Source organism: Sinocyclocheilus rhinocerous, unplaced genomic scaffold (genome assembly GCF_001515625.1).
Source record: "Sinocyclocheilus rhinocerous isolate Xijiao unplaced genomic scaffold, SAMN03320098_v1.1 scaffold504, whole genome shotgun sequence".
Lineage (NCBI taxonomy): Eukaryota > Metazoa > Chordata > Actinopteri > Cypriniformes > Cyprinidae > Sinocyclocheilus > Sinocyclocheilus rhinocerous.
In genome coordinates, this window is record NW_015645076.1 from 1,313,884 (window position 1) to 1,334,460 (window position 20,577).

General features: G+C 40.3%; 1 protein-coding gene across 1 annotated transcript in view; it reads right to left on the bottom strand.

Moving 5' to 3' along the window:
* LOC107705497 (A-kinase anchor protein 9-like) overlaps window positions 1-20,577 on the bottom strand; it is a 55,571-nt gene that overhangs the window by 5,176 nt on the left and 29,818 nt on the right. Inside the window, exons 21-41 of the mRNA XM_016508805.1 lie at window positions 17,842-18,059; window positions 16,937-17,099; window positions 16,647-16,838; window positions 12,423-12,556; window positions 11,763-11,783; window positions 11,018-11,254; window positions 10,675-10,842; window positions 10,410-10,562; window positions 10,073-10,234; window positions 7,860-8,855; window positions 6,649-6,819; window positions 5,765-5,794; window positions 5,015-5,485; window positions 3,974-4,076; window positions 3,689-3,861; window positions 3,404-3,598; window positions 2,936-3,106; window positions 2,641-2,836; window positions 2,317-2,539; window positions 2,069-2,219; window positions 140-829 (exon numbers count right to left, since the gene is read on the bottom strand). Of these exons, the coding sequence (XP_016364291.1) occupies window positions 140-829; window positions 2,069-2,219; window positions 2,317-2,539; window positions 2,641-2,836; window positions 2,936-3,106; window positions 3,404-3,598; window positions 3,689-3,861; window positions 3,974-4,076; window positions 5,015-5,485; window positions 5,765-5,794; window positions 6,649-6,819; window positions 7,860-8,855; window positions 10,073-10,234; window positions 10,410-10,562; window positions 10,675-10,842; window positions 11,018-11,254; window positions 11,763-11,783; window positions 12,423-12,556; window positions 16,647-16,838; window positions 16,937-17,099; window positions 17,842-18,059 (5,018 nt within the window). The remainder of the gene's footprint in view (window positions 1-139; window positions 830-2,068; window positions 2,220-2,316; window positions 2,540-2,640; window positions 2,837-2,935; window positions 3,107-3,403; window positions 3,599-3,688; window positions 3,862-3,973; window positions 4,077-5,014; window positions 5,486-5,764; window positions 5,795-6,648; window positions 6,820-7,859; window positions 8,856-10,072; window positions 10,235-10,409; window positions 10,563-10,674; window positions 10,843-11,017; window positions 11,255-11,762; window positions 11,784-12,422; window positions 12,557-16,646; window positions 16,839-16,936; window positions 17,100-17,841; window positions 18,060-20,577) is intronic.

A 20,577-nucleotide genomic window follows, 5' to 3' on the forward strand; every position in this document is an offset into this window, starting at 1 on the left:
AGTCTTGTGAAGAGATACAATCGCTTTGATGAACTGATTTAATTTAGGTTTTTGGGTCTTATGGGTTTGGAACAATGAGGATACGTAAATTCATTACTGGGTGAACTATCCCTTTAAGAAGATGAGTCTTTTTCCTCACCAGTTTCTCATTGGTGCGTTCCTGTCGTCGCTCCTTTTCCACCTGCTCCTGTTTCCTCTGCCTCTCCATCTGCTCCTCCCTCACTTTCTCCCTCTCTTTCACCACTCTCATCTTTTCCTTCATCACATCCAACTCCGTTTGTAACCGAGCAGCTCTCTCTCGCTCTGCATCTAGAGTGTGTCCAACCCCTGTTTTCTGAGTCTGCAGGCCCTCCAGAGCTGCACGGAGCCTCCTCACTTCCTCCTGCTCCTTGTGTGTCTCCTGCTCTGCCTCCTCCGCTTGCCTGCGCTTCCCTTCCAGCACCTGCCCTTGCAGACGTTCCAACATGGCTGCCAGGTCCTCCCCCTGACGCCTCTCCTGTTCCAATTGAGCCCGTAGGTCCTGAATAAACTTTCTGTCATGGGCACTGGCCGCTTCCTGTCTGCGGGCTTCCTCCTCTAAACGGCGCGTGTGCTCCTGGGCTTGGCGAGAGAGCAAATCTGAGAGCTCCGCCGATCGGGAACGTTCCTCCTCCAGGCGGGAAAGCACAAGTTCGGTGCGTTCGTGCTCCTGGGCCAACAGGGCCTCACAACGAGACTGCTCAATCTGGAGCTCAGAGCGCAGGTTACTGGATGTGATGCGCTCCTGTTCCAGTGCGGAGTTAAGCTGACTGACATGTGACGCTTGCTCATTCAAAGCTTGGTGCAAAGACTGTTTAAAAAATAAAAAATAAAAAAAAGGATTACTACATTGTAATTAGGCTCAAACAAAACCATCACAGGTTTCAGAATTCTCAATATCACCACATAACTAAATTAAATAAATTTATTTTATTAATGAATTCTACAAATACTGTGAGTATATCCAATTTTACCTGCATATATACAGTATACCGATGTAAAGTAAGTCTCAGCTGCATGATTGCATTGCAAAATGTAAACTATATTATCACACAGATCCGTGTATATAAAGTTGGATATATAATATATCCAAATGTAGTCGCATACATACAGTATACTCACGTAAAGCAATATATAATATCAAATCTCAGCTGCGTGAATAACCAGCATGAAATTAATCGCATAGCTCTAGTCTGCTTAATGCGACCATAAGTCATGCAGATATTAAGATATAACCATTAAAATCATGATTTTCTATAAAGCAGGTTTGAAACTGTTTTTTTTGTGTGAAAACCGCTAAAAGTTAGACTTGACTTTCTTCCTTTACAAATGGTTTTATTGCAACTGCTTTCCTGCCTTCACAGACTGACTATAGAGAGCTATAGTTGGGCTGTGAGAGCATTTCATTGGTTGAATCTAATGAATGGGCATGCGCTCTTTCTTCACTGAACGACTATGTTTTGGCGAAGGAGCAAAACTTTAATTCGTAAGTAAACTAAATGAACGGACACATCTGGTTTGTGAATGAAATGAACTAAACATTTAAATCTAATTAACAAGGAAAAAATTGAACTGCTTAATTTACTAATAAAAGGGGCAGCCACACTACACTGTTCTTTCCACTGACTTTCAATTATACGGCATACAAAGACCAGAAAAATAAGCTTACGCGAAGTTTCACATTTTGTTGCTTTCCAAAGTTTAAGTTTGGTGAACTCTGACCTGCAAATTTATATTACATGAAGGTACAGTAAATGGTACTTTTTTAGATTTTGAATGTTTTTTGAATTTATGTTTTTGAAAAAGATGCTACAGAGTGTGATGTCATATCAGAACTATCTCAATGCCCACAGGAATTTTGTGAGCTCAAATTCTAGTGTGACTGCAGCATTAGACTTTTTTTGGTCACAGACAACAACAACTACAACTGAGTAAATGATTCAATGACTCAAAACACACAAAACAAAAAGAGCCACCACATATTGGCAAAATGATTTAACCTGAACAAAAGCCACCAATATAAGGTCAGTACATCAAAAATGTGTTTTACCTCCTGTGTTTGGTGGTTTTGCTCAACTGTCTGCTGGTCGAAGAGTCGCTGCTGCTGAAGGTCCTCCTGCAGTTCCTGTACTCTAGCCTGCTCTTTCTCCAATGCCTGTAGACAGGCTTGATGTTCAGCCTCAACATTTTCCAGCTTTTGCCTTAAAGACAAAGAAACATTTTTCAGAAAAAAAAAAACATTTGGCATACTACTGTGACAGTTCATATTCAAAGGGTGTGCATACACGTTTGCTGTACCTGAGCTTTTGATTGTGGCTCTTCAATTCATCTAGATTTTTGTATGTAGACTGAAGCTGTAGCCTGGTCTCCTCTAGCTCCGCCTTCAGCACTGACACAGCCTTAAGCTCCGCCTCTAACTGCCTCTGCTGCTCCAATCCCCTACTTTTCTCAGCTTTCAGAGAGGTGCGCAGATCATGTGACACTGTCTGTTCCTGTTGCAGCTGCAACTCCAGCTCTTCAGCTAAACAGTGCACAAAGTTAAAATCTGCCTTTGGGAGGGTTTTTGTTGGCTTTTTAATACTTGCTGTCATTTTTTTCTTATTCGAATTGTGAAGAACATACCATCTCTACGCAGCTGATGTTGCACTTCCATGCCCTGTTCTTTTGCAGTGTCCAGGGAATCCTGCAGCTGCCGTAGCTGTTCCTGGCTCTGCTGGGTGCTTGCATGCAGCTGCGCATGCAGGCTGCGCACCTCAGCCAATAGACTGTGACGGTCTGCATTGAACAGCTGCTCTAGAGATCTCCACTGCTGCTCCTCCTGAAAGAGAACAGTAAATGAATAACAAAAGCACTTTAATGCATTTAATATGGCAATATCAGCATCAAAAACAGCATCACATGATGAACTGCTCAGCACCTGCTTCTGAAACAGTTTCTTTAACTGATCCAGCAAAGGGGTGAGGTCCATCTGAGTAGTAGTTGCCATGAAAGCCTGAAGCTGAGAGTGAAGCCACTCCCTTTCACTGTCAAACACACTGCGGACCACCTGCAATAGCTCACGCCTCCAGTCCACATCCCCCTGGTCAGTCTTCATATGCATACACAACACAAACACAAAATTAAAATGCAGGTGAGCTGTTGGATTGTACACATGCTAATGCACACCATCAACCATATGCGAACTCTGGATCTACAGATTTATTTCCAAGCTACTTTAACCCTATAAAGCCTATTGCATCATATCTAATCAGCAAATCAAGGCCTATAAATTATTAACACGATGATTAAAACTTTGCTGAAAAAACTGCTACACACAATCTACTACATTACTGTTTCATTGCGACTTTAAGATCTATAAGGTAAGCAATGTACAGATGAGCCTCACCCTGGGTTCCCTGTCAGCCATCCTGCAGAGCAGCTCTCTGAGTGATAGGATGGTCTCCTGTAAGGCCCGTCTCTCCCTCTGCCAGGAGTGGGGTGGGGCAGGCTCAGAATCTGGGCGTGACTGGCCAGATGGGGCAGGGCGATGGGACAAAGACAGGATTCTGCAGCTTTCCTGGTAGACGCGCTTCAACATAGCCTATGAATGATACAAATTATATAAATTAATCACAAAATCAATCATTTCTTCATGTATGAGGAGTGAGGACAGCATTATAATACTGTTAACCTGTAACTCAGGTGTGAGGGCCTCGTGGCTCTCATGCATACTGCCTGCAGCACTATCTGTTTTTTCTCCAGGTGACATTCCTCTGCAGCGCAGATACTCTACAAAATGAGCATCTAAACGCTCTGTATTCTCCAACTCAAGCTTCAGCATGGCTTCCAACTCTGAGCTCACATCTACAAACACAAACACATTAAGATAACTAACAAGGAAAATTATCTTAACCTTGTAAAAACCATATGCAGTCTCTCTTACAGAAATGCAAGCATGCATTAGTACACTACTCACTGCTGCCATATCCATCGCTGACCCACTCCGGCACAGACACAGGAGAGGTGGAACCAAGTGGAGACCGAGATGGTGTCACATCTGAATTGTCCAATTCATCAACCTTAAAACATAACATCTACACCATTACCACACCATTAATGCCAAAAATAATGTCACCAGAGAACCAATAACATGTGACATCAATTCTAACTATTGCAATTTGTTTAGGGCATTTTCTACAAATACAGCAATAATCATGAGGATCCAAAGTGTGAGAATTTTCAGATCTATTAGATAAACTATTAACTAAAGGTGTAGTCAACATTCACAAAATTGTGTGGCCAAAAACAGTCAATTTTCTGGCATTCAGGCTGGGTGATAAATCAATATTGACTTTTATTGGGGAGAAAAAAAAATACTGAACTTCATGAGAAACCAGCAAAATAAAAATTCATTAATTTGAAGAAATGACAGGAATCTTCTACTTGTACTTCCACTAACATACAACCAGGACCATTTTTCATCCATGTTTTTATGTATATAGTATACTTCTGTTGTGCAGTGCTGTTAGGACAAAAACTAAAGTGTGCAAACGTTTGGTAGTAAATTATATTTTTATTTGTTTACATTTTAAAAGATTGATGAATGAATGAAGATGTACGAATTCAGAAATTGTCTAATGAAATGATGATAAATTTATCAAAACACAGAAACCAGAAAAAATAAAAGGGAATAACATGTGGGCCTAAAAAAATAAATAAAGGACCTTACTCCGTGGAGTAAGTTACGTTTACATTCATTCTTGAGGTCTAATGCATTTTGTAATGCATTTCTCTCCTTATTAATGGTGTCAAATTAATACTTTAATATAAATATTGGATACTACTTTTGGCCATATCACCCAGCCCTATTTAAAAAACATATAAAAAAAGTTTGCTAATAATAAACTGTATAATTTTTTGTGGTGGGGCCAAATGTCAGCAGGGTTGGAGAAAAATAATGGTTACCATTTTGCACTGGAACCTTTCTTTGGGAAAAAGACGTTAAATGCATGCTTACCTTATTTGCATCCAGTGAGTCGAGCACAGAAAGGTGTTCAGACACAGTAAGTGAGCATGAGGATGCAGTGTGTGTGCTGGGTGGGACTTCCTCTGAAGGTGGGATAAAAGTTTGTCTGGCGTGTGGTCTCTCTTTTTCACGCTCCATAGGTGAAGGCTTGCTGTGGAGCTCCAGGGTGGCGTTGTGTAGCGCACTGAGCTCTGAGAGGTGAGATACCTGCAGATGAGAGGGGCGCTCTTCACTGCAGTCCAACCTACGCAGGATCTCTGGGGAAGATAGGGAAGCAGAGAGGGATGGGTCACGGGAGAGGCCTTCAAGAAAGCGGTGGCCGTGTTTGGGATGGTGGTCCTGCAGGTTGCAGCGCTGTCGGAGCTGCTCTAGCTCCTGCTGCTGATAGGCTAACTCTTCTTCTTGCACAGCAAGGTCATCCTGCAGACTCCGCAACTCCGCCTTCAGGTGCTGGTTATGGACCTCGAGATCAGCCAATGCAGATACCTGCAGATGAGAGGGGCGCTCTTCACTGCAGTCCAACCTACGCAGGATCTCTGGGGAAGATAGGGAAGCAGAGAGGGATGGGTCACGGGAGAGGCCTTCAAGAAAGCGGTGGCCGTGTTTGGGATGGTGGTCCTGCAGGTTGCAGCGCTGTCGGAGCTGCTCTAGCTCCTGCTGCTGATAGGCTAACTCTTCTTCTTGCACAGCAAGGTCATCCTGCAGACTCCGCAACTCCGCCTTCAGGTGCTGGTTATGGACCTCGAGATCAGCCAATGCACGATCTTTCGTCTGATGGTGAAAGATCAAATCAGCAAACTTGATTTTTACATTTATGATAAAAATGTGAGTGGTGCTTTTGCTCTATGGAATTACTTATTCGATAAACCCTCATAATGCATTAGATCTGTATACAATTTTTGCATTCTGGGTCCATTTGGACCCAAAGATCCTTTTATCTAAATATCTAAATAACTAAACCCATATTGTATCTAATCAGCAGCAACTCCTCATTAATGAGTGAATGTGAAAACATTTCAAAAGTGTTAAATGTTACAACATTACATTTACCTTTTTTTTTTTTTTTTTTTAAAGAGAAATTCTTTGAAATGTAAAATTACACAAGCCACATAAAAAAAAAAAGATGCAAAATAAATATATATTTTTTAATATTGATGAGAATTATTTGAATATACCATTGTATTGAATTTGTATTCAATTGACTATGAAAATTTACTTTATAATTCATGATTGCCCAAAAAGTCCAAATCTATGAAACCTACATAATTATTTCTAACAAAGCATAATCAAAACAACAAATAATACTCTGAAAAGTATTCAAACAAAAAAAGTTCATTTTATTTGCATAAACTTTCAGATTGAAAAAAAAAAAAAGTGATCAATTTTTCATGCTGCAATGAAAAAGTGGCATGCATGTTCATGGTTAACAAAACTCAAAATTAAGTGATGCCAGGAACTAACTAGTTTGTGAATCATGGTTCATAACGTACAGTATCACTTGGGTAATAAAACTTTGGCTGTAAATTGCCAAATCCTAACCTTGAACAAAAGTCAGGCCAGAAATAATTTAACAGACGAACCACAAGATACAGAATGTGTATCAATAAAGGAACTAATCCACACACCTGTCCCTCTTCCTGTAGCTTCTCCGCTCTCTCTGTGCTGGTACTAAGCCCCTCCTTCACAGATGCTAGCTCCGCCCTTAGAGCATCATGCTCCGCCCTCAGGTGGATCAGCTGCTCTTCTCTCTCACGTAAAGCAGTCTCAGCTTTAGCCAAGGTCTCTTCAGCACATGTCTGCAAAAACAAACACTCAATGTTAGTTCTTTACACCACACACACACAAAATGTCTTATATCAGCAGTTACAAATATGCAGCAAGTCACCTGTAAAAATGCATGACTCAACATCTAACTATTCCCAGCTAATTAGTGAACATAAAACAATCCGAAAATGACATACAGCTATTACATGTTAAAGCAATCTGAGTTTTGCCTCCTGCTCAATCAAAACAGAAATAGGCTTGCCACTAGAAAGTTCTAAGAAATTCAATGTTATATGCTAAAATACTGCTCCATCGTACTGTAAACAGAGCAAATATAAACAGTGCAACTCTCCACTTTACCTCATGACTAATCAAGTCTAGATCAAGCTTTAAAAGTAAACGGTTTAAAAGACTTCAGACAGACTTCCTCGTTCTGTAAATTTACTTCCTGTGTGAGACGTCCTCTCATGCCAGAGGGTTGGACTAAATCATTCTATTCTTGTCCCTCCCCTTTTTTCTTCTGTAATTTTTAGGCACTACCCAGACTGCACACACAACATGGTTGATCTGCAACTAATTACAGTAAAGCATGAAACCTTGAGGCAACTTCCCTCACTGTTTACATCATAGTACATAGAAAGAGTAAAGTTTACAGCCCAACTCCGTAACAATTATGGTTTGTCTGCAGTGTTGCTCAAATTACATTACAATAAGAAACAAAAACTATATACACTCACCAGTACTTTTTTCTGAGCTTCACCTTGTTTAGCCACAGTCTCTTCCTGCTGCTCACATAGTTCTTTTATGTAATTTGTCTTTGATGTCACTTCCCGTTTCAAACGCTCTATTTCCTCCTGGAGGCATCCCTCCCGTTTTCTCAGAGCCTCTCTCTCAACGAACAGTTCTTTTTTGCTTGCCTCCAAGGCAATGATGGTGGCTTTGCTTACTTGGGCGCTCTCCTCATGCTCTTTGAGTTTGGATCGTAAAGCGGCAAGTTCATTCTGATACTTCTCTTCGTTGCTTTGCAGTTTGGATATTTTACATTACAAAAACAAAAACTATATACACTCACCAGTCCTTTTTTCTGAGCTTCACCTTGTTTAGCCACAGTCTCTTCCTGTTGCTCACATAGTTCTTTTATGTAATTTGTCTTTGATGTCACTTCCTGTTTCAAACGCTCGATTTCCTCCTGGAGGCATCCCTCCCGTTTTCTCAGAGCCTCTCTCTCAACGAACAGTTCTTTTTTGCTTGCCTCCAAGGCAATGATGGTGGCTTTGCTTACTTGGGCGCTCTCCTCATGCTCTTTGAGTTTGGATCGTAAAGCGGCAAGTTCATTCTGATACTTCTCTTCGTTGCTTTGCAGTTTGGATATTTGGTTTTCCAGAAGCTCCTTCTCAACACACTGGTTCTTCACCTCCTCCTGCAGCCTGCCAAGCTCCTGTTGGACCTTGTCTCTTCTCTCCTCTACCCTTCTCAACTGGAGTTCAGACTCTCTAAGCCTGGACTGATGAGCTTGTTCTGTATCTTCCAACACTTCCACACGATCCGCCAATCTCTCAGCTTCTGTCCGCTTCTCCTCTAGCTGGAGTTTCAGCTCATTTGCCTCCTGTTCCAACACGACCACCTTCCCCCTTTCCTCTCCGAGACTCCGGCCGAGTGTCTCCACCTGGCTTCCATACTGTTCCTCTTGGGAGAGCAACAGTCTCTGAAGAGAGTCCTTCTCTCCAGCTGCTCGCTCCAGCTCAATCTGTAACTCCTGCAAGCGAGCGCGAGACGATTGCAGCGTGTGGCTGCTGAGCTCCTGGCACAGACTTTCCTCGGGCGCCCTCTGCTGGCGAGGATGAGGGTTCCAAGGGAAGTCCGATGACTCGGGGCTGTCAGTGTTGAGGTCACTGACTTCATGATGGTTGGGGTCAAGCTGGCTCAACTCCTCTTGAAGCTTGTTAATAACTTCATGGAGCTGCTCAGTCTCTTCTTCCTTTGCCTGCCGTAAACGTTCCTGGTCACAACGAAGACGCTCAACCAGAGAGCGCAGCTCTTCAATCTCAAATTGCTTTTCCTCTAGCGTCTGAAAATGGTAATAAGAACTAGTTACAAATCAGCAGCACACTTAAATCAGCACAAAATAAAATTACGGAAGTCTTTAGATCTAAGGTTTAATGTTTAGCTTAGTTTGGTGTATTCCAATCTTCCTGAATAACAGGGATGGGATTTTAAAGGGGTCATGAACTGAGAAATCAAAATTCCCTTGATGTTTTGACATATTAGAGGTCATTGTACTATAAAAACATCCTGTAAGTTTCAGAACTCAAAACTTTCTCGTTATTCTAAAAACAGCTTATATTGAAGCCAATCTGCCAAAAAGACAGGTTGTGGAATGTGCCACTTTATGACGTAAAAGTGTGGCTAAACCCCGCCTCTGCAGAAGACGATCAACGCCTACTTCTACATCACTGCCTTTTTCGCCCCGCCCACCGATTTGTGCATGTAGTGTAAATAACGAGAGAGGCAAACGCAGGTCTACGCAGAAACCAAACGATAAAGATGCTCCAAAGACAACAAGATGCTGTGCAGTGCCAGGATGTGGAAAAACTTTGCATTGCCTTCCTTCTGATCCCAACATTAGGAAAGACTGGATGACCTTTACTTCCAACGAAGATCCAGACCGCGTCAGTAAGAACTTGGTCCTTTGTTCACTTCAGTTTACCTCGGATTCGTTTACAAACAAGGCACAATTCGACGCAAGAATTTCAGAAAGTTTGAAACTAATAGACGATGCGGTGTCGACTATATTGGATCCGACAGTAATGTAACACCACACAAGTTTGAGTAACTGTTTTTATTACGTGATCACTGCTTTGTGTGTTATTACAGATCATTTGATATGTACTAAGTATTTATGCATTTTTAACCTAAATCACAGCAGCGTCCCATCTATGAAGGATGTAGGCTGTCAAACATACACAACTGTTAGAAAATCATAGCAGTGGGCGTTTACTTCCGAGTCTACAATCCGCCACACCTATTCAAACAGAGCATTCCGATGAGGGGGTCAAAACAGGACAGAAAATAGCCTATTACTTCTAAATTATGTTTTTAGATTAAAAAAAATCTTGATGACATTATTAGTAGACCTCAGAGAACAGTACAAAATAATAAAAGTCCCCTTTAAAGGAATGGAACTATTCCGATTCCTCTTAATTACAGTTCCATTAATGTTTTCGTACTTCTGAGTAAGAGATTTGGGGAAATAAAAAAAACATACATGGACATGCTTTTTTTTACCTTATTATCATTGGTCATATCAAGCTCCTGCTGCAGCTGGAGGATCTGCTGGTTTAAGTGGTCGATCTCCAGATTCTTCTCCTCCAGAAGGGCAGAAGGCAGCTGAAGGATGGATTCGTCGCTGCCCTCTTCTAGTCGCCTTGTCAAAGCGTCCACAGTCTCCTAAAGGACACACAATGAGGTCCACCTGGTTTTTTAATATCCTCCAATCATCAACTAAATCCCCTACACTATTCAATGAGTTCTGTGCTATAAATACAATTTATCCAAGACTGTCAACATGCTGGCCGTCCTATCACAATAGGATTGCCAGACTACACTGAGACCACAGCCTTACCTGCAGGTGCGTGATGTGTGCGTGAAGCTGATCTTCTGTAGCTCTGCTTTCTCTGTTTTTGAGCTCCAGCTGTAGTGTTAGTTGTCCAAACCCTTCCTCTCTCACTACCAAATCCTTCTCAAGCTCACTTATACGCTCTGACAGAAATTCCACCTAAGAGAGACGAAAAGTCTTAAATCAATTTCCAGGTAGCATGTCCTAACTAGAAACAAAACAACCGGTTAAAGCTAATTTCATATCTCTATGACTTCCTTTTTATACACACCTGTTGTTCTTTGGTCTGCAGATCCTGTTGTGTGGCTTCCAGCTGCTCCCGGAGGTTGGGCTCAGGGGTCATATCAGGGAAACGGTGTCTGGTCTCATCAAGTTTGGACTGTAGGGCAGAGATCTGGAGTTTATTAGCATACTGCTGCTGCTGCAAAGCTTCTTTATCCTGAAAGTAAAAACACACGGACCACTACTGGTTAGAACCATGTAGATATTCATGCTACAAAATAATTCCAATTCTACCCAAACATTAATACCCAACTGAAGCCGTGAAAAATGCATGTAAGGGGTTTTGTAATCTCTAAATACACATTTGCTCTAGTAAGTGTATTTTTGTGCACCTGTGTGAGCTCCTGAAGGTTCTTGCGTGCTTTCTGAAGTTCTTGCTCCAGCTGTGTGACCGTTCGGCTGGACTCTGCACAGCTTAGCAATGCCTGCTCCAACTCTCGGATACGAGCTGCCAATTTTTCAATCTCTTCATTACGTTCTTCCACATCACGCTGACACTGCTCTTTTGCTGACAACAGTACACTATAGTCTTCTATCTTATCTTTGATCAGAGCCTGAAGACTTTCCACCTGTACGAAATTAGACAAAGAATGTCACATGTATCCATAACAAGGGACAGGAACAGGCCACAGTCCTAAGAAAAGTGAATGTGTGAGTATTTGAATACAAATACTCAACATCCATATGGAAATACATGCCAAACAGCAGCACTAATTTTGCTAAAGCAACAGTTTTGCAAAGGATGTGGGTTACAAGAAGATAATCCTAAAATGAACAGACACAAATGTTTAGGCAGTAAAGCTATTAAATAAAGCCTTCAGAAGCCACTACAGTAGTAAGCAAAGACATTTCAGAGGAAAGAGAATAAGTGTGGGAATATGTGTGTGATTGAGTAGGATGGAAGAGGAAAACACAACACAAATTAAAGACATGACTGATGTATACCTGCTGAAAAAAAGATTTGACAAACAAGACAGTGAATGGACAATATCTATTACATGCTCTACTAATTGAAATGCTGCATAAGCCATGCAATTTTTCCACCAGCACGATAATGACTACAGCTGGATAACATACCTGAAGAACCAAGTCCTCAATCTACAACATTCAGTTAGGGAGAAAAAGAAGAAAAAAAAGCATCTAGATGAACATTCAAATCATTCAAAGCTGTCAGATTATCAGAATGGCTTTAGTCTCCGTCACAGACAGAGTATGTGAGCTATGCAGTACGGAAGAGGAGTGTTTTTTTAGATTTTGCCTGGAGCATGTAATTTTTAATGTTTTCTTTTGCTCCATTATCAGTCTGATATAGGACCAGAAAAACAGGCACATTAATAATGCAACTGCATGAAAAATTCAGAAGGGGTGCTCCGATTGATTGGCTACCGATCGCTATTGGCCGATAATCGCTTTGGGAAGTTTGATCGGCGGTCTCTATAAAGGCAGATCTCAAGCTGACGACGCACCTGCAGTGAGAGGTTTGGCATGACATGACATCTCAAACTCTGTCCGGCACGGGTAAAATAATTATAATGCTGAAGGTAAGGTACAATTTATATTTCTTTATTAAATAACTAAAAAAGTAAATTTAAAATTTTCTGAGACATAATTTCACAAACAGCATGAGTGAATCACTGCGTGCTCTCTCTCTTTAACTCAAAATGCGCAAATGTCTTCAAACCACCACAACGCGTCTGCACTATAAGCGAGCTGCACAGTTGACACAGGAATTGTCACTTGCTGGCTCTCCTGCTCCTCCAGGGCCTGTTCCAGCATCTGCAGACGAGACGCCAAACCACCGCAATCCTTCTCCGCCTGCCGCTGCACCTCCACACACTCCTGCCCCAGACGCTCAGCCTCCACTAGCAGAGCTGCACAGAACCCAGGAGGACCAATGAATAAAATGAATGAGTAACAGCAGAGTTCATGTCAACAAAACACACAAACTGCAAATGCAAATTAAGATGCAAACAAGCACAGGAGCTCCAGATCTTTATGCATTCTCAATGCACAAATAAAGCACAGCAAACTGGATCAAGAAGAAATTGGCAAAGAAAGACTCATAAGAGAAATTAACCAGTATTTAGACCTTCAAAGCCAAAAGTTTAGAACAAGTTAAACTGCAAAAAAACAATCACAGGATAAACAAAAGTGTTAATAAACCACAAATTTAAAAATAAAAAAAAATTGCAAACTTCATCTGGAATGGATGCATTTAGTGTCAAACTGTACAAGTAATTTTTCAACTCAAACATTTACTTCAGTCGCAGATTATCATCACAAACCTGTCTCTTCCTCGGAGTTGAGGAAGCCTACAGAGCAGAAAGAATTCGTAGCATGAAACTAAACCCTTCATCACAAATCACACAATCTTAAAATTTTCACTCTGTGTTAGGTGTGTAATATTGACAAAAAATAATTCTATATTTTACGGCATTTTGTCGATAACAATTAGACAATATTTTGCCATGTGTGTTTTGGTGCTGGTACCTTTGCTGGTTCGGGCCTGTCATGGACAGCCGACTCCAGAAAATGTACATATTCTGTGCAGTGGTTAGTTCACAGAAATGACACATTTTTCCACTACAAGGCAATATTTTCCCCCCTTAAGGCCTTTCCACACCATGTGTGATGCGAAAAAGCGAGGCGAATCGCAGACGAATGGTGCTTTCACACCGAACGCGAAACGATTGTTCGCCTTCTGCTAATTCATGCCTGCACGCTAGGTGGCGCCGACCAGCAATGCATTTTTCCTTAGATATGCATCTCGTAAATGGATTTAACATCATCCGCTGCTCAATATACAGCATTAAATTAAGATAAATAAGGTTCTACACCAGAAACAAACTATCTATAACGCTTACAAGAATAGGCTACATCCTAAAATATAATTAGAAGTACAATTAGCATCAAGCTACACTTGAAAATGTATGTAATTATTAATGTATTTGCTTACCCACTTTAAACCATCATCGAGTGCTTGTAATAACTTCCAATTGTGATCTATAATAGTTGATTTTGATTAATAAGCAGACACATGCACTCTTTGTATGTTTAATAACGCTACACTGCTACTATTTGTCATAAACATCCTTTATTGCTATAAAAATACCATGAGCGGCATACAAAACATACAGAAAATATATAGTCATAATCATGTCCATTTGCTTCATATTTCATGTGTAGAAAAAGAGTGAACGTGCTCTGACTCACAACACTCATGCACGTGGAAGAAAACGGATGGTGCTCTACTGTGATTACATAATTCAATGGACAATTAATAGAAATGTTATTTTGTATAAAGAACATGTGAGAATAAATCTGTTCTCAAATACTAACGATAATAAGAACTCAGCATCCACTCTCTTCTCTTATCCGGGATACTCTTCTTCTGTGTTTGTTTACACTGGTTTTCAAAACGGCACCACCACTCTCACCCTTTTGTGCAACAGCAGCTGCTCTGGTCACGTGATCCTAGGACGGCCCGTATTTTCGCTTTGCGAAACTGAAAAGATTCGTCGGACTGGTTCGGAAATTTTTTTTCCGCATTTTCAGTGCGAGAATGTTCGCGGTCTACGTGGAAGCATCCATAGAAATCTATTGTTTTATTCCAGTGCGTCATCGCGTCCGATATTTGTTTCGCTTTTTCGCGCTCAGTGTGGAAAGGCCTTTAAACTGATTTCCAGGAGATTTTTAACGACAATTTTTTTATTATCAAACTTTATTAGATATATGCACCATCTTCAAATTCTTAACATTTAATGAATAAGATAAAATAGAATCAATCAAATAGACATCAAATCAAATAAAATCAGTATCAACAAAATTCATCTTTGCACTGCAGAGGAGGAACAGAAGCTGCATCTGAAGTGGCATTTAAATGTATTTACACAGACTGTTTAATGTAGTTCAGAGGTGGCTTGAATTGTATTTACAATTGCATAAATAATCCTACGGGATTTTTTTTTTTATATTAATATATTTAAAGTATAATTTCATTTATTAAAAATTATTTCATAATTAAATATGAAAGTAAAACCGCCAGTAGGTGGCAGCAAGTAATTGAATCATTCATTCAAAGATTTGTTCAAATTACTGATTCATTCAATCATTGAATCTTTTATTAAACTGATTTGGTCAAAACGCAGATGCATGCAGTAAAAAAACACTGCGGTGTTGGTCAGAGACACAAAACCGTTCTGCTGTGGTTTTGAATTTTTTTTTTGACAAAAACAAAAAGAGGCAATAGCACATCTAAAAAAAATTTAACTCAAAATGTTTCCCTATTGTTTACTGCACTTTTCTCAAATTAATGACATTCACATTTGTGATGCGATCTAGGAAAACCCACCACATGGTGAAATTGTATCTTTTTTAGGGTTCAAATTACTGATTCATTCAGTCATTGAATCTTTTATTAAACTGATTTGGTCAAAACGCAGATGCATGCAGTAAAAAAACACTGCGGTGTTGGTCAGAGACACAAAACCGTTCTGCTGTGGTTTTGATTTTTTTTGTTGACAAAAACAAAAAGAGGCAATAGCACATCTAAAAAAATGTAACTCAAAATGTTTCCCTATTGTTTACTGCACTTTTTTCAAATTAATGACGTTCACATTTGTGATGCGATCTAGGAAAACCCACCACATGGTGAAATTGTATCTTTTTTAGGTTTTGATACCATATGAAAGCTTCAAGCCCTTTCTAAAACAGTTTTTTTTTTTTCTCCATAGCTTGAACGTAACAAAAGTTATGGCTATCTGAATTTGGCTGATAGCTATTATTTTCAGGAATGGAATTTGGAGAAAAACGGGTTTAAAGTGAGACGGGTTCCACTTTCACTTCACGGGTTTAACGAGAGCTGTCTGTCAGGAGCGCTATACTGCATCATTACATAAACAGACTAACGTTACCCTGAAGAGGACTGTGTCCGCGGTTTATCATGGGCATAGTCTCTGAACTTTTGATCACCCCTTGTATGTTTAGATAGCACGAATAATGTACCTTGTAGTTTACATTTAGAAAAGCGAGCACAGCACAACTGTTCGCGCACCTGTGCATAGCCTATAACAGACTGTCATCGGACTCCTCCTCTTTAGTAACTTCATCATCCTATCCTTCATCTCTGGATGTGAAATATTCCATTAACATCGTTTACGGCACTGTCATCACCAAGATTGAGCAGATTGAGACGAGCAAGATCGTGTGAGCAGCTACTTTAGACTGCGTTGTTTTCTTGCGCTCTGCCATCTCACGATATTAAAAAATAAAAAAATTTAAAAAAACTTTGCGTGCCGTAGTTTACACAGGACTGGCGGGAAATGTGCCTTTATTATATATGTTACGGGGTTTATTTTGATAGGTTAACTGTTTTTGTGGTGTTAAGAGAAAGCACCTCGGACCTCCGCAACGCGTTCTTAACACAAGAGAAAGACAGTCTTTTCTGCTTGCTGCAATAAATATATTTTTTTTCTAAAATAAACAAGTGAATTTTGCCAAGATATTTTCAGAGATGATAGACAAGATGTTATAGAATAATAATTTAATGAAAACCTAATTTTGACAAATAATTTACATTCTACCTTTTATTCGAATTTCCTGAAAACGTCCCAGCGCGACATCCGACGGGTTTTCCCAGATCGCATCACATTTGTGCAGATATTGGGAATAACAGCACTCAAGTGTGCACTCAATGCAATTTTGTTTGGTTTAGCAAGTGTCATTGTCAGTTATTGTGCATATTGTTAAAACTATAATTATGATATTATCATAGATGATACATAATCACACACCCCTACTCTGTGTGCAAAGCAACAGACACATCTGTAACAGGTCATGACTATAAGGCATGCACCGAATGACAAAACTAATGTTACATAATTGCATGTTGCGTAACTCACTCTGAGAATTAAACTAAAGCATGTCAGCTTAAATCATGGCCCTAAAGCCTTCCTCTCTCACCCTTCTCAGTGTCTCCGAGGCCGGCCGTAAGGGCTTCTCTCTGACGCAGGAGGAGGGTGTGATTTTCACTGAGCTGCTGCAGATGGATGCGTGTGCTCTCCAGCTCCTCTGCCAGACGCTGCTGCTGTGTCTCTTTCTGCTGAAGGGCCTCCTCCAAAGAGGCTTTCTCAGCTACGTAGCCTTCCATCAGACCTGGAGACACACATGGACAGCAAATGAGAAGTCATAAGACTATGAAACCGAGATACGAATACAATGGATAACAACAGACCATATATAGGTATTCTGACCTTCGGCCTTGTGCAGCTCCAGTTGTAACTGGCTCTTCAGACTGGCCTCATGATCCAGCTGCTCCAGGAGCTGAGAGTTCTGAAACAGCAGAGACGCTCCGGCCTCACCTCCATCTCTGAACCGCTCATTTAGCACAGCCTGTAGACCACACATCTGCTCCAACTACAGTAGAAAACGACGGGAAGAGAGAAAAAAACAGACATGAATTAAAAGGAATATAGGATGAAACGGTTCCTACACAAAAAAAAAGTCACACAAGGTGAAAAATTAGAAATAAAAATAAGTTAAGCACTAAAATTGCAAAGTGAAAATAACAAACCTACATTAATAAAAAAGAAAAAAAAGTCTAAACACAAAATTCAGTTTCCACAAACATTAAGCAGAACAACTGTTTTCATCTATTATAAGAAGAAATGTTTCTTGAGCACCAAATCAGCATATTAGAATTAGATGATGTAACACTGAAGACTGGAGTCAGTTTTGCCATCACATGAATAAATCTATAAATGTTAAAATAGAAAGGTTGATTTATATTGTAATAACATTTCACAATTAATGTTTTTAACTGTATTTTAAATAAATCCAGCCTTGAGAAAGAAAAAAAAGCAGCGACCTACCGACTCTTAACTTCAGTAAACTGCCGTTCAAAAGTTAAAAGTAAATACTAATTTATAAACTAAAAAAAAAAAAAAAAACTTTAGTTAAAGCACAAGGAAAGGATGTCACTTTGATACCACAAAGCATTTTGAGAACAAACATGTACATAAATGTAACACTGCAATGCTAGGGAGGAAGAGTTAGTGACCCATCACAAGTACTTGTGGCTCATCGATATTGCCTAATCTAAACAACGGACAGTAGTGGGAGGGTCAGGGGTGTGTGTGTGTATATATAAGCGTGGTACCTGCTGTGAGGACTCAGAGAGCAGCTCCAGTAGTTTATCAACAGCGGTGCGTAGACGTGTACAGGCACCCAGCATGAGCTCCTCGCCTTCCGCCTCCATCTCTCCCTCCGGCCCAGAGAACACACTCTCACACAGCCTCTGAGACATTTCCAACCCCTCGTCCACAGCCGAAGACCACACGCTACAATCAGCACCTCCCTCTACGCCAATCACCTCTCCTGAAAAGGAAGGAAAAAAAAAAACAAAAAAAAAAGGAACGATAAATTAATTATGAAAATCCATTTGAAAGTCAACCAAATATATTAACCAACAGTCGGGAACTTTGAGATAATCGGCCAAAGATTTTTTTATATTAGTTCTAAAATATTAAGAAACAAAAAATAGGGCAAAATAAAGGATTTAGCAACTGTCACATTTGCAATCATTAAAGGGATAGTCCACCCAAAAAAATAAAATTCTGTCATCATTTATTCACTTTCAAGTTGTTCCAAATCAATAGGAGTTTCTTTAGTCACTGACTTCTATAGTATGGAGGAAAAAAAATACTCTAGAAATCAATGGCTACCAGCAACTGTTTGCTAACCAACATTCTTCAAAATATCTTCTTTTGCGTTCAACAGAAGAAAGAAACTCATACAGGTTTGGAACAAGTGGAGGGTGAGTAAATGACGACAACTTTCATTTTTGGGTGAACTATCCCTTTAAATATTTAGATGCATTCTATATATATCAAATGATTGGACAGTGGACACTGTTTTTAATAGTGGTTGATCAATATAGATATAATTTCGCAGACTAACAGAAACATACCTGTTTCACGTGAATCACGGCTACTGCTGGCTGTCATAGAGTTGGGTGTTTTGTCTCCAGCCTGACCACCTGACACACAAGCCCCTAACTTGTGGTTGATGTGCTCTTCCGTTGCCATAGTGATTCGAAGCATCTCTATGAGCATCCGCTGTAGTTTGTCACGTGCTGTTTGCAGGTCTTGTCTGACAGGGACAAAATAAAAGTTTTAATGATCAACTCAAAGTATGAAAATAAGGTTGTTCTCTAAAACAGTATGCAGACTGTCAGTTCCCTGAAATCGCTCTTTCTGTAGGTCAGCTGACCTTTGCTGTGAGGCCGTGTTGAGGTCAGCTCTGAGCATGGCCAGTAGATTGTCTCCCTCCTGGTTCTCCCGGTCTCTGCGTTGCAGGAGCGTCTCCAGCGTGTCCATCTCTGCCCGCTTGCCCTCTAGCTCAACCTGCAGCCCGCTCACCTCTGCTCGTAGCTGAGGAAGAGGCAAAAAGAGATGCCACAGACAGGAAACCAGTCATCACACAGGCAATAAAGACGTAAGCATTTGCTCAAGAGGTGTCAATGCAACTAACAAATAGAGAAGAGGTTAACTTCTAGAAGCCTCATAAAATAACACTGCTGCCAAAGTAAACAGAAAACTTGTCTGTCTGTGGATGGTCCAACAGTTCTATGGCTTGTTTTGAGCCTGAAGGATTCAAAGCCAAAAAGAGGTGGGAAAAAGGCTGCAAAAGCAGATGAGAATGTAGCATGCATTTAAATAAGGCTCCTGTAAGAATGCATGGTGCATTTCACCAGCCAAAAGGCATGCAAAAATGTAACCATAACAACCAGCTCTACCAAAGCTTAACTAGGCCCTTTGTTACCATTCCCACCCACCACTTCTTATGTACCAGCATCCTAAACACCTCCTTAAAAAAGCAACTCAAATGTCTGAAAAGACAGATGAAAACAATAAATTTAGGATTGCTGAAAACCTCTTTTTGTTTGAAGGTCATGTAATCAAGACCCAATGCTGCAGTCCCAACCAATGCTAATACCAAATAAAATGAAAAATGATTATAAGTGTAATTTTTTATATTTTATTATTTATTTATTACAGATAATATCTTTTCCATTTAATTTAATTTTTCCTATAATGCCTGATAAAGCAGCCTTTATGAGTGGAGCAGCCGTGACCGGGGGAAACAGCCATTCTTAAAGCGCCTCCTGCTGGCAGAGAATTAATTTGCATTTTCAATCAATCAACCCATCTGCTGCTTTATAGCCTATATTTCCCTTGGGGAAGTGCTGCCACAAATAGAGTGTAAGTCTGTGGGAAACACTGACTTGTGTTTGGATCGACACAAATGCATCTTAAAGGGTTAGTTCACCCAAAAATGAAAATTAGCCCATAAATTACTCACCCTCAATGCATCCTAGGTGTATATGACTTTCTTCTTTCAAACAAATCCAGTCGGAGTTATATCAAAAATTGTCTTTGATCTTTCAAGCGGTTTAATGCCAGTCAGCAGGTGTTGCATTGCTTCAGTCCAAAATATGTGAAATAAAAAGCGCCCATCTATATAAAAAAAGTTTTTTTTGTGTCTCACACGGCTCTGGGGGGTGAACAAAGGCCTCCTGTAGCGAATCGATGAGTTTTTGTAAGAAAAATATCCATATTCAAAACGTAATAATCACTTTAATGTAGCTTGCGCCAACAGTTGTACACGGAAGCAGCTCCGGGCTGATGGCGTATGAGGTCAGCGTTGCGCATGTGCCGGTGAGTCTCGTGAAAACCAACGTTTGTTAACAGGAGCAAAGGATGCAGTTTACTTACTTTAGCAAAGGAAAACCAGTCTCCTCTTGGCGTATATCGAAATCCTCCGACATTCTTCTTTACAAATCCTCGTTTTGTACTTCTAATTAGTGACCGTTGTTTTGTTTTGATCTCTCCGC